This window comes from the organism of the source record quoted next, unplaced genomic scaffold (genome assembly GCF_019419815.1).
Source record: "Pyrus x bretschneideri cultivar Hongxiangsu unplaced genomic scaffold, Pyrus_bretschneideri_v1 Contig21, whole genome shotgun sequence".
Taxonomy (NCBI): domain Eukaryota; kingdom Viridiplantae; phylum Streptophyta; class Magnoliopsida; order Rosales; family Rosaceae; genus Pyrus; species Pyrus x bretschneideri.
In genome coordinates, this window is record NW_025999513.1 from 6783729 (window position 1) to 6798183 (window position 14455).

At 36.2% G+C, this 14455-nt stretch overlaps 1 protein-coding gene across 1 annotated transcript in view; it reads right to left on the reverse strand.

Annotated features, from left to right (window-relative positions):
- Nucleotides 1–6707, reverse strand: part of LOC125467949 — a 31881-nt gene extending 25174 nt beyond the window's left edge. Inside the window, 13 exon segments of the mRNA XM_048584305.1 lie at nucleotides 162–254; nucleotides 957–1115; nucleotides 1417–1574; nucleotides 1954–2154; nucleotides 2297–2398; nucleotides 2794–2911; nucleotides 3030–3133; nucleotides 3858–3908; nucleotides 4427–4471; nucleotides 4613–4708; nucleotides 4816–4919; nucleotides 5112–5193; nucleotides 6365–6707. Of these exon segments, the coding sequence (XP_048440262.1) occupies nucleotides 162–254; nucleotides 957–1115; nucleotides 1417–1574; nucleotides 1954–2154; nucleotides 2297–2398; nucleotides 2794–2911; nucleotides 3030–3133; nucleotides 3858–3908; nucleotides 4427–4471; nucleotides 4613–4708; nucleotides 4816–4919; nucleotides 5112–5193; nucleotides 6365–6379 (1328 nt within the window). The 5' untranslated portion in view covers nucleotides 6380–6707.
- Nucleotides 6708–14455: the final 7748 nt, after the last annotated feature.

The window sequence follows — 14455 nt, forward strand, 5'->3', positions numbered from 1 at the left end:
AAGTGGCACTACACAAATTGGGAGGTGTACGTAGATAAAACTACATGCAGAGCTTTCACAAAAAATAGAGGTCAAAATAACTTAAGCACAGCACGTGACCCAGAAACAAACAATCACAGAACACAGAAATTGTAATGGAGCATTTCGGAGTCTTGACTAACCACATATATGAAAACCAGCTTTTCTTCTGCAATGACCTCTGTTCAGCTGCTTCCTTGGATTTAACAGATTCTACCTTTGCATGTGCAAGTAACCTACAGGATACATGCACAACATCATAAATTGAATGTACCTTTATAGTATTTATAGGGTTACAAGAACAATAAATACCCCAAATATGTAGACATGCTAAAAATTTATATAAATCCATAGGAAATCCTCTTGTGCCTCTTTGGTACACCCTCCATGGAAAGTAAAGTTGTTTAAATTGCACATTCTATGGTCAAGTAAAGTACTTCAGAATAGGATAAAGGAGAAGCAAGATTCACAAATCTTGGAATACATAAAAAAGCGCAAGACAAAATTGCACTATCCCCATTGAAACCTACACTGACATGTAAAGGTAACATTTGGATTAAAGGCAAAATTCAATACCTTCTCAAGTTTAACTAATTTAAAGCGACAAATATAAGTAATTCCTCACAGATTCCAAGACTAAATTCCAAGTTTAATTGAACATAATAATCTTATTGCTTTGGCATTTATTCCAATAATTTAAGGGAATAAAAGCTAATCACTTCGCAAATTTCATAAACATACCAATTGGGTTTAAATTGCTAATCCATACACTTAACATAAATAATAGAATCCAAATTCAACTGTGGTTCCTTTGAACCCGAAATAACAACTATGAGGCATAATGCCAAGGTTAAAATGGAATATATGCAATTCCCTAAAATCTACAATCAATTTTAATAAATAGCAATGAAGTCAAAAGGAAATAAAAAAACATTTACCTCCACAAAAGAATTACTTTAGAATCCAGATCTTTCTCAATTTCTCTAATTTCTGCATTATTAACGTTTGATGAGTGTTGCAGTGAACCAGCATACAACTGAATGTAACGGCGGCGAAGCTGACAAAGATCTCGAATGCGGTCCCAAGAGAATCGGTAACTGATTCAGGCAAACAAGTGTGAAGTCAGAACCAACATGGGAAATTCATAAAAATACATCACGATTTGCAATATACGTCCAAAAGAATGTTGTGAGAAGTTTCACCAAATATTTGAAAAGTTAAATACAACCCTCAACTCAATTCCAGTATTTTTAGTTTATAAAATTTAAAGGCAAATTGTAAAAATGAGAAGCTGACAAAAAAACCTTGAATTAAGACAATCTACCAGGCCGTAAACAGGCTACAAACAGACCATAAAAGAGTATATAGATACATTTTCTCTATCAAAATATATGTTACCACATTTTCTTCTGCTGCAGGGTTGCTTGAGCAGCATAGCGCCACCACAAATACGGACCCTTTGAAACTGGCACCAAAGGTCTCAGATGGGCAACATCAACATAAGCCTTGTATCTTGAAACAACTTCTAATAGTTTTATCCAATCATAATATTGGGCCTGAAAAAAACCAGTAGAAATGAGTCATAGCACTCCAGCTGCACACCAAGAAAGTACGAAAAAGAACAAATTTTATGGGTTGCGGAAAAGAGAAAACTAACACCTCTAACTTCCTCCGAGAGCTGAGAAAAGCAATTTTACTCGATACTTACATATTAGAAGAAAACATTGAGAGAGGAAGAAGCGAGGGAGAGAGGAATACGGGGGTTACTACAAAGTGAACGAGATCCTCCAACGAAATCTTATTGCATTTTCTTAACTCCCACCATGAATTAAAAATATAAATACAAATATTTGTTTCCCAATGGCAGAACAGGAGAGAGGGTGAATAAAATAATACCGGAAAATAAGACATTTTAAAGGGAAAAACATTGTGCACCTCAGTTATTGTCAAAGAAACATCACTCAGCACAAGGGAAGCCTTCTCAAACGGAACCTCTGGATCATTTCTTTCTTGATTTCCAATGCGGTGATATTTTAAAACTCCATTTATAGGTGACACCAAATACTTGCGATTCACAGCCCACTTAGACACCATTCCACTGTCATCAGCAGGTTCATCTATACCATCTTCAAAGATCTAGTACATATTGATACAAAGAAAAGTTAGAAGAACTTTTAGGCAGTAAATAGATTTGGTTAGGCGAGACAACATTACCAAAAGTAGATGCTTTAATATAGCAGAGTAGAGGGGCTAGTAATACTCCAGCATAAGAACAAACCTGAATCCATTCCTCAGGAGTGAGATCTTCCCATCCCTTATCTATCTTCCAAGGAACACTATCAGAATCATGATACATAGCAAGTCTCTCAAGTTGCAAGGACTGTCACAAGGAGATTGTTCGTATTCAACATAAGATTATCAAATTTACATGTAAAAGCATAAAACATACAAATAAATACGAAAACCACAAAACACAGGACATTGTTACAATTATGAAAACAATTCTACAAAGTAGGGCGTCCTTTTCTAAGCCTTTCAAGGATGTTCGATACAGTGTGATTCGTCTTCATTGATATATTATTTGTGCAAAAGTGCCATTGCGGGTTTTTGGTTTATTCAGTTGGCATGTGTATGTGGACTTGCTTGTTTTGTTAGATGGCTTAGTATTGACAAAGATCAAAGCAGTCCAGAAAATTGAAAAGATAATGCTCCGTGCTCGACAGATGAGCATTCTCATAAAAACCAGGATCCTAAATAATAAAAGACAAGGCTAACCTTCCGCAACTTATCAAGCGCACCACTGGTATCAAATGTTTCATTCCCTTGCTCGTCCATTGTAACAGCAGCGAGCTTGGCTAAAGTAACACCCGAACAAAATGGATGTCCTGGATTGCTAGAAAACAATAGAAGGACACAAAATTTACATCCGGAGAGCAAAAAAATGGAAATAAACTGGGTACAAAACAAATAGAAGATTTCAGACTTCAAAAGAAGTTAAGGAAGTTACCAACCTGATTGAATCCTCATATCTAACATGTACATTGCTAATTGATATCTTCAGATTTCCGATAATAGTAGCAATGAGGGAACCTAGCCATGAATTCCCAGGAGGTGGCTGCAAAATAGTCAGCTGTCAACTGAACTGCTAAATTTTGTATCGAAGAATGGGAATGAAATACACCGTCTATTCACTTAATAAACAAAGGGGGGTGCTAATTCAATCCAGTTTGTATGTAAGAGAGTGTTTGCACAAAATACTACTTTGATTATGCAAAGTGTTACAAGAACTTCCCGCATAAAGCCTTCAGTTTTTTAGTTAGATGCTTATTTGTAACAAATTTAACAAATTCATCATGTCAAACATATGTGAATTTCCTAGCAAGCACCACCTGATTTCCTTCCCCATCACTACTTTCATGGGAGATATCTATTTCATAGATGTCAACATTACCCAAGTCTATAAACATATATCTCAATCAAAAATAGCCAACCAACATCACTTTCACCAATCTTTTGGCTATGAAAAGGGAAAAACAAATCAAAAGTGCATGCCATCAAGATTAATCTTGTTTGTGGATGGATTTGCAAAAAGCCTATTATGAGCTACGTGGCCTCACTAAAAATTCCATGAGCCAAAAAAGGCCATGTTTTGTGTTTCATGTAGGAAAAATGAAAAAAGCCAGATCCAAGTAATATGTGGCAAAAAGCCTATTATAAGTAAGGCATTATAGTAAGGCATATGTACTAGGAGAGCTGCTACAAAAAGGGTTAAGGATGCATAACAAGTTTAACCAAAAATAGATGCCCAATGTAATATTAATAAAATTTAAGTATCATACACTTCCTAGCCTTGACTTCGACATTGCTTCAAGAGTTGCTGCCTCTGTTTCCTGCACGCAATATATGAAAAAAAATCCTAAATATTTGACCAGAGAGTACATCTGAAAATTTTTCCTCTGCAAAAATCAAAATCTATCTATAAATAATATTTAAGAAACAAATTTACATACCCTAACCAATGAACATTAACAGCACAACTAAATTTCAATGTGAATGTATAAGAAAACCCGCTAGGCAGGACATAGGTATGCATTTTTCTTTTTCAATCATTATTTTCTCAATCAGTTGATTTTTTTCTTCGCCTAGTGTGTTCTTTTACCTTTTAGGTTAACTAGTCAATGGTCAGTCACAGGCCTATACTATACAGTCAATTGTCAAAGATCTTCCAATTCTATTCCTCACAATAAACCTTCTCCTTTACTACTTTTACCAGTTTTTTTTATAGGAAACACACATTTTACTTCTGAAAGAACTACTACCGGTGGGACGAAATATATGTCCATCAAAACCATACTAGCAGCCTCAATCAAAAATAGATAGAGCATACATAGACAACACTGAGTTTTACCTCAATCTGTTGAAGTTTGGATTCAAATAGTTTTTCCCTGTCCTCCTACACAACAAAATTAGTAACAATCAATAATTTAATGATGATAGTAATGTAAAACAAGGTAATCTTAATACATAAGAAAATACACCTCCAGCAGTATGCAATTGAAATAAAAGTTTTTCCACTATAAGGATATCACCGTACCTTGAGATTCTGGCCATCAGTAAGTGGATAAGCAAGAATGAAAACACGGTCAATGAGAACAATGACAGGTTCTTTGCCTAAACTTTTCCAGGGAACCTACCAGGAAAGAGGACATTAAGAACATCAAAAGAAAAGTGGACATACTATCAGCAGTAATTAAGAACTAAAACCCAGCCAGGGAGAAGGTTTAAGCCACTTGATACCTTTAATGTAATGGTACCAATAAAACCAGCTTTCACAGTGACTGGAAGTTTCAGTGAATTTAAGGCCTCTGCCTTCAACTTCAAATCTTTGAGAACAACATCACCTGTTAATTTGAGGATATATAAAAGTATCAGCGAGTCACTATAAACCACCGCACTTGAGTACATGTTCCCAATACGGTAAGCATGTTGCTTAAAAGTTTCACAAACATTACGGTAAAATGTAGTAATCTTCAAACTTAGGTAGGAACGACGAGAAAATACAGAGAAATGACCACTTAAGTCATAATACAAACCTTTCCAGACACTGATTCTTAAAGCTTCAACTGAGAGTCCGTGGACATATTCGCCCAAATATCTTCGAAGCAAATGCAGAACCTACCAATAAAACATTATAAGTTATCATTTCATCTAGAGCTACTAGATACGAACAAGCATGCATGTCCGTTAATGTTTAAACGTAATCCTTTTCCATATGATAAACATAACTTTATTAGTTTATTATAAAGAAAGAACAACTACATGCATAAACAAGATTTTCATCTCATCTACCAGAGACTTTGGAATACAAACTATTTGAGACAACAGGAGTTGGAAGCGATTTCCTTATGGGATATGGTCTTATTTGGGACTTCCCATGCCCTATGGTTTCAAATGATTTCACAGATACCCCTTCCTTCTGCTGAATATGAACTGGAAGACTGTTGTTTCTTAGCCAGTCCGTGAATTTCTTGCTTGGCCTAGTTGAGTCTTGTTTATTAATAGTATCTCTGATAGCTGTACTAATTGAACATTGTAGGGGTTATACAGGTTTGCAGGTCATCCAAAATTATAATTTCACTTCGTTATAAATGATGAAAAACCTTCATAACATATCATCTTCAGCCTCAACTAGAATCTGACAAGGATTTTAAGCTCAAAAAAATCCAGTTTTAGATTCTAAGTTTCCGACCCTTATGTTCCTTCGACTTTCAATATTCTTACTCTAGCAACTTATATATTTTCTATACACACACATACACAAAGACATAGATAGAGAGAGTAGTGCTCTTTAACCGAACTATAAAAAGCCGAGTTGCTAGTATGTGACACTCGAATCATGAAATGCTCAACCCATTGTCACAGTTAGCGAGCATTAACCATCAAAATTCTCCACATGCACAGACTAGTGTATGTTAACCAGAAGAACAATCACTTCCTATTACAGTCCTCAGGGTTTAAAAATACTAAAGAAGCTGGTTCTTCACCGTAACGTCGTCAAATTCACATAGCGATCATTTTCAAGTGCAATAATACCAAGCTCTATGAATAATCAGTTAGATATACACTTGATATGCACATTACACCTTCCCTGACACCAGAAAAACAGAAAAAAAAAAATCACAGATACAATTATTCCAATCCAACAAAGCCAGTAACCAAAGGGCTTTCACCAAATTTCAACAATTATACAAGCTAAACCAATCAAACAGATTCAACAGAGCGCTTATACAATCAAATCCATGGTGTAAACGATAAAAATCGGGAAGAAAGGAACGACGAGCCTTACGTGTGCTTCAAACATGGTGGCGAAACGAACCGCCACTTATCGGACACGATCAGCCGGAGATCACGACCTGAAGAATGCGCAAACGGAGTGTGATCGGCGCCCGAGCACTGCCATAGAAGTCGGTCAAATTAGGATTTGCAAGCTCAAACCCTCGGAGCGAGAGAGAGGAGGATAGAGAAAGAGAGAGTGAGGAGAGAGAGAGGGAGAGAAGCGAGCGGTTTGAAAGGACCAAATGGGGAATATCTTATTTGGAAGCCAGAAGCAGCAGGCGTGTGAACGTTTATATATGTGCGTGTACCCAGTGGGAAGTTTGTGCAATGCCGGCGGTGGTACCGTGGTACGGCTATCAGGTGATCCTTTTTTTATTTTCTTTTTATTTATTTATTTATTTTTCTGAATTTACAAAGTGTGTCATACGACAAGCTCAGGTGCGTTTTGATCTTGTCTTTTTGTTACGATAATTAATAACTGTGTCCATTTTTGGAAATATTCTGAAAAATGAAATAAATGATTTTTTTTTTTTGTCAAAAATGAAATAAATGATGTGCGTTACTATTGGCCGCTAAAGTCCCTCTTTTAGAGAAATTTTCTACTGTGCATAAAACACAAATATACACTACGTGTCGTTATATAAGTGTAGAAAAGTTTTAAGTTTTAAGTTGTTAATTTTTTAACATTATTTTACCATTTGTATAGTGCAACGTGATGTACCACTCTGTATTTCGAGCACACTGAAAAATCTATGTCCTCTAGAAGAGTTCAAATTTTCAAGCATAAAATTAGGAGAAAGTTTAATGACTTGTAAAAAAAAACATGTTTTAAGGAAGATATTTTGCAAATTACGCTTAATTCTTCAAATTCCTTCTCTAAATATCAGACCAATTTGTTAATAGGACTTCTTAGAAGGTTCACTAATCTTAAGTTGGTAGTTGTAAACCATTCAGCTATGCGTGTTTCCTATAATTTTTCCTTAACTTTTTAGATCGTTTTGTCCTAATAATGTAAATATTAATGTATTTTAACAAATTCAATGCATAATTACAAATATAATCTGTAACAACTCGTCCCAAATTTTACGAAACGAAATGGCAGTTTTTATAATTTCACTAAGTTGGGTTTTTATTTAAAAATTGTTTTTGAGTTTTATTGTGTGTGCTCGTGGGGCCCATCTATTTTGGTTTTGTCCCCCTGGGGCCCAAGCCTCACTCTCTCCTCCTATCCCTCACTTTTCTCTATTCTCTCATTTGCCTCATACTCCTTGTCTCTCCCTCATCCCTCCCTACAGCTCTCTCTCTCTCTCTCTCTCTCTCTCTCTCTCTCTCTCCCCGAGCTCACCACACCCCACACAAACAACATCGACAACGACGACCACACCGCCACCAGCCACCACCGCAATTATGGAGTCTAGCATGAGATCACAAACCTTGCAATGTGCAAGTTTCCTCTCCGGCGAGTTCTCAGTTTTCCCCAACCTAGGTGAGGCTCCAAACATTCCTAAATCTATTGTTTAGGGGTAGGTTTAGGTAGTTTTTGAACTAATTTGGTAACTTTTGGACATAGTAACCACTTGGGAGGATCTTTGCAGCTTTCCTAGCGAATACTCAACAGGTTGCAGGCCGTTTTCAAGCCACGATCGGCCCTGTGATTGGTATGATTATGTTCCCATCCTGTAACTTATTTTTCATAGTTAGATTGTCATTATTAATGTTAGAAAGAATCGAGGTTGGCCGCAGGAAGCTCCGGTGTCCTTCTCTATCGAAACAAGCCAAAACCAAGCCTTTAAGCGTTGCTGCCAAGCCCAACCCACTTCGGTAACCTAAGCCCAAAACCCTAAACTCTAAAACCCGAACCCCAGTTACAAACTTTTAGCCCATAAACTCAAAAGGACCTCGGGCCATTGGGCCGTATAAACCCAGGCCTTGCGGCCCCAATAATCCAAAACCCAAACCCTTTGGGCCTAGGACCCTTCAGCCTAAACCTAAGGAGAACTGGCCCAACCCTTTGACCCAAATGGAATATTCTGTCAGGGAATATTTTGTCCGTCAGGGAATATTCCTGGAATGTTCTTAGTGTTAACTTTTTCGAAATTTACCCAAGGCCCTTCTTAGGGTAATTTAACGTCCTGGATCTGTTTTTAACGTCCGTTTTTCCAAATTCAATCATTTGAATATAGTTTTATTAATTGGACCCTTTATGTGCTTTAGGGGCAATTATGGTGGCGTTTCTAGCTTCGCTAGTTTGCATGGCTCTTTGGCGGCAAAGTATCTGTGCGTGGACCCTTTCTAAAATGCATGTTTTAATAGTAGAAATGCATACATGAAAAGCATGATTTAATGATTATGTTTTATGAGATATTATGCTTATCAAGAATATTTTGAACTACCATATTTTATCGAACTAATGTTCTTTGTAGTATATGTCACATCCCGGCCCGGGTGGGACCACTTCCCGGGCCCACTCCACCACCGTAGCACGATATTGTCCGCTTTGGTCCCCGACCACGCCCTCACGATTTTGTTTCTGAGAACTCACACGAGAACTTCCCGATGGGTCACCCATCTTGGGAGTGCTCTCGCGCGCTACTCGCTTAACTTCGGAGTTCCCACTCGGACCCGAAGCCAGTGAGCTACCAAATGGCCTCGTGCTAGGTAGAGATGAGAATATACATATAAGGATCACTTCCCTGGGCGATGTGGGATGTCACAATCCACCCCCCTTAAGGGCCCGACATCCTCGTCGGCACATTTCCGGCCAGGGATAGGCTCTGATACCAATGTCACATCCCGGCGCGGATGGGACCACTTCCCGGGCCCACTCCACCACCGTAGCACGATATTGTCCGCTTTGGTCCCCGACCACGCCCTCACGGTTTTGTTTCTAGGAACTCACACGAGAACTTCCCAATGGGTCACCCATCCTGGGAGTGCTCTCGCGTGCTACTCGCTTAACTTCGGAGTTCCCATGGAACCCGAAGCCAGTGAGCTCCCAAAAGGCCTCGTGCTAGGTAGGGATGGGAATATACATATAAGGATCACTTCCCTGGGCGATGTGGGATGTCACAGTATATATGATGAATGACTATATACTATTTAGAACATGCTTTTACACGCTTCTTTATAGTATAAATGATGGATGACTTTATGCTATGAAGATGCTTTTGAGATATATGTACCTATGTTTGGAAAGACTATGTTTAATGGTTTTGTGCGTATCTAGTGGTCACGGTTCTGCCTACGGCTGAGGGAGATATATTGATGGCTTCGAGCCGAGAGATACTGATATTGATATCACTAGTTAGCACACTATATATGAGATATGTTTCATGAAAGGTTTTAGGCATGCTAGGGTTTTTTGAAAACCTACTACATATTATAGGATATTGATGATTTCATAAAACTTTGGGGGTTAGTATGTTGATAACTGTTTCAGTATTATATATATATATATATATATATATCAAATTGGTCCACTCATGTTTGTTTTGCGCTCCTTCAGGACTTAGAATAGAGGCGTACAATCCCAGCGTCAAGGCATTTCCGCATCAGCATCTTCGAGTCCTCTCGGTGTAGGATCCATCCTTTTATTCTTTCAATTTTATATTATTCCTTTTAGTATTCTAATTAGTTGTATGTTCTGAACACGTTCCTTATTTGCATATTATTACATTTAAATTTATAAGTCATATTTATTTCTTGTTTTCATGCATTCTAATATGGCTTCGTCACCTTCGGGTGTCGGCCAACACTTTCCTACCCTGATGTTCGGGAAATATCAGAGTCGGATGTGTCATGATCCATGTTTACATACCTCATAAAATTATTACAATTATATGTCTTTGTCACACACTGATAAACTAATGTATCACAATAGATACCATATTTAATGGAGTTCAAATAATATGCCATTATTTGAAATTGTTGAAAAATTCCTAATGTTGATTTGACTTTAAATTTAAGTTAATCTCTGTATATAAAGAGAAAAGAGTTTGGTGAAACTTTTTTTTATATTTTTTAAACAAACGATATCGGATGTGTCATGATCCATGTTTACATACCTCATAAAATTATTACTATTATATGTCTTTGTCACACATTGATAAACTAATGTATCACAATAGATACCATATTTAATGGAGTTCAAATAATATGCCATTATTTGAAATTGTTGAAAAATTCCTAAAGTTGATTTGACTTTAAATTTAAGTTAATCTCTATATATAAAGAGAAAAGAGTTTGGTGAAATTTTTTTTATATGTTTTAAACAAACGATATTATCTACATTAAAAAACATTTTTAGAGTTATAAAACAAACAATATAATTAACAAGGACAAAATTGTAATTTCCCAACATGCTTAAAATGAGTATCAAAACTCACATACTGTATGGTTAATCTTCTTTTGTTTTTTTAATTTATTAACTGAAAAATATGTAATCAAATTTAAATAGATATAAAAAATTAATTAAAAAAAAACCCCAATTGTCAAGAGACTAGTAGTAATAATTCGCATCAAATCACCATCTTAATGCAATTATTGCGGCATATGCGTGTATAGCCTTGTGTCATAAGTTACGTGGACTGGTCAGGCGATTCAGGACCATGGATTTGGTCCAACCGAACCAATTTTCAACTCTCTTTTGTCTGAAAAAGTAATGTTGTTTCACTACAGTTAAAAAATTAGGAAATAGATTTTGCATATATAGAAAGTCACTAGGTATATACGACGCGTAAATATTGCATAAAACTCGTATAATTATGTAAAACGCAATGTTGTGATCGAACTCTTGAAAAAAATAAATAAATCACAAGAGAAATGTTAAAGAGATTCTCTTAAAATTATGACTCTTTATAAATTATTTGTCACATTGTAGAGATTAATTCTCGTGTTAATATTATAAAACGTAAAAAATATGAGATAACAGAGAATTTATAAAGAATTATACTTTTAAGAAAGTCTCTTTTTAACATTTCTCATGTCACAATTCATAAACTCTGCATATGACTTTGATCCAAAACTCTGCATATGACCGATGATGGTCTGTCGTTGGGCACGTGCACGTGCAATCAGGAGGCCACTCAGGAGCAACTTCACCCCACCAACTGCAAAAGCAATTAGGCAATTATTGCCCCAGAATCCAAAAAACCACCCCCACCACAGACCAATTAGTCGGGCAAATGGCGGCCCAATTGTGTCGGACTAGCCACCCAGTCGAATCGTGATGGATTGTGCGCCCCAGTGATCTGACGTCAAGCTGACGTCAGCCATCTGGAATCTTCCATTTTCTTCGAGAGACGCAGGGGAAGACAAGCGGCAGAGATTGGGATCGGACTTACGATTGGGTTCATCGAGCGGTGTCGCGGCGGTGGTCTGGACCTGGATTTGGGCCCCATTTTAAAAGAAATACGTGGGCCTTCTAGGACGACAAAAGCAATCACCACTGGGGAAATTGTGAACACACATTTTTCCTCCTTCTATACTTTATTAAATTATGTTCATTATTTTTATTTAATTTATTTACATTTGAAGGCCAAAACTATGGAGGTATCAGGTATGTGAGAAAATCAGCATGTAGCCTGCGCTAAGCTTAAAGCAGGGAGAGCTCCTTTTTGGTTTCATCTGTCCACATTGTTCCCTTCCATCCAGGGGAATTGGGACTTGATTGTTTCATGTAGTCGATTCGCTAATTTCCAAAACCAGCTACCTTATGTATGTATATATAAATATATATTACACCTTTTTGTGATATGACGATGACATGAGAAATAAAAAGTACTATAAAATATGAGAACTACCACAACCACTAGAAAAAAGAAAAAAGAAAACGAAAAAAAAAAAAAAAAAACTATTAATGACACCCTTAAAGTCTAGGTCTGAGAATTTGGAAGCCCTAGAGTTCTCAGACCCTCGACCCTTTGTGTGCATTAATATGTATAAAAAAGAATTTGCTAAATACATGAAAAAATATATTTCTACATCAAATATCATTAAAAATTAATATTAAAAGAAGAAAGATATACAAACATTATTTTTTTCTTTTTTGAGATCCAAAGAAATACTTTATGTTTATGTTAGTAGTCTTACTATTTCTAATATAAGGCATGATAACTAACTCGTTTTCAAAAAGAAAATCACAACGCAATAATAAACATTCAACTCAATATTCTGTAAACAACAAATTGACAAAGAAACAAACACAAAACTCAAATCCGACCCATTACCCATTTATAATATATTAATATAAGCAAGCAGAGGCAATCAGGCAAACGATCAGAATAAAGAATCAAACCAAGTTAACCAACCTATTTTGTTGCAAAGATGGAAATTATAATGTTGACTACTGGACAATACTGTTGGAAAGGAAAAGGAACTCAACATGAAAACCTAATTTGAATATATAAAAAAAATACAACAAATTGAGTGTAAAGCTAACATCTACATTAACATCCACATTCCTATTTCTAATATAAGGTATGATAACTAACTCGTTCATGTTACTTCTCCACAGGATGACCTCAATTGGAGCTAGGAGATATTGGATGCTTTTGATTGGTGCTTAAGAGGTGGACTCTAAAAAGATGGAAGAATCATATAAGATGCAGTCTGCCGATATAAACTCCCTGTTGAAATCTGAATTACCTAAGAAGAACCCTAATATTTTTTTTTTCTAGTAGAGAAGAGCGATAGTTTTTGTGAAAATGAAAGGGTAACTGAAATCATAATTTTTGTGAAGACCGAGAGAGAAGAACAATGTTTTTGTGAAAACGAAAAGAGAAAGCGAGCAAGGCTATATTGAGAAAAATGACTGCATTTTGATTTTTTTTAATTTTAATAATATTTGAAAGTAAAACTATAGTTATATTAGGTGAGGGAAAAGGAAAAAAAAAACAGTAAAATTCTTTTACACTTAAACCGACGAGGGGGTTCAATTTTGAGGAAAATACCCACGGTGGGTGCGTCGGCCTTAGGTGGAGATCCATCAAATCTGAAACGTTTTTGCTCAATCACCACCACCTTTAGTACCCTCTTGAGCTCAGGAACAAAGCCCAAACAAGTTTGGGGGCGTCGGAGTTCGTTTGAGGTCGAATCGAACACACCCAAATTCAAAGAGGTTTCCGGTTTGAGGTAGTTTTCAGGTGTTTCCCGGCCAAAGGTATGAAAATTGTTCCCCTCACTAAGATCTATTTACCTGTAAAATTTGGTTATTTTTGGAAATAGTTGATATTTTCCTGCAATACGGGGTGGCCCGTGTGGCGGCGGGTGGCTAGTAAGCCGACGCCGTATTTTTAAGTTAATTTTGATGTTCTGAAACCAAATTTGATAAGCATTTGATGTGTTTCACTTGCTTGAAACTAGATGGTGATTGTTCGTCTCTTGTAGAAAATTCAGAATTTTAAATGAAATCGAATTGGCGAACTACGAATGGCTTGATCCCTGTTCAGGAACGTAGGTAGTCTAACGAGACGTTAGATGCAGCCATAAAATAAGTCAGATTAAATAATTTGAGACAATATCTTTGGTTGGGAAATTGAGCTAAGTAAGGAATATTGAAAAATAAGAGATTACCCTTATGTTTTGGTGAGTAAATTTTTGGGCATAAATAAGTGTGTGGAATCATAAAACTTAAGCAGAGAATGGCAATTGTAGATAGTTAACTAAATAAAATTTTAATTTGGGCCTATCAACAAAATTAATCCCAAAAAATAAATATTTTGGGGCCAAGGTTTTTTATTTTTTAGCCACACATTGGCAAAATAAATATCAAAATATCAAGCCATAATTCTCATTGGCTGAATAAATACTAGAATATCAAGCCACATCTAACATTGACTAAATAAATAATAGCATAAGAACCACAATCATGGGTAAAATTACTTACCATCATTGGCTATACATAGTCGTTACCTTGATTCTTTCTCAAAAATTTTGGCCACAATCACTGACCAAACATAGAAAATTTTTGCCATATTCATTTTTTTGGCAAAACAATTATTATAAATTCCCATTGTAGCCATCATGGCCAAATAAATATAAGAATTTCAAGCCATAATCTCAGTGGCTAAATAAATATTACAATTACAAGTCAAACCAACAG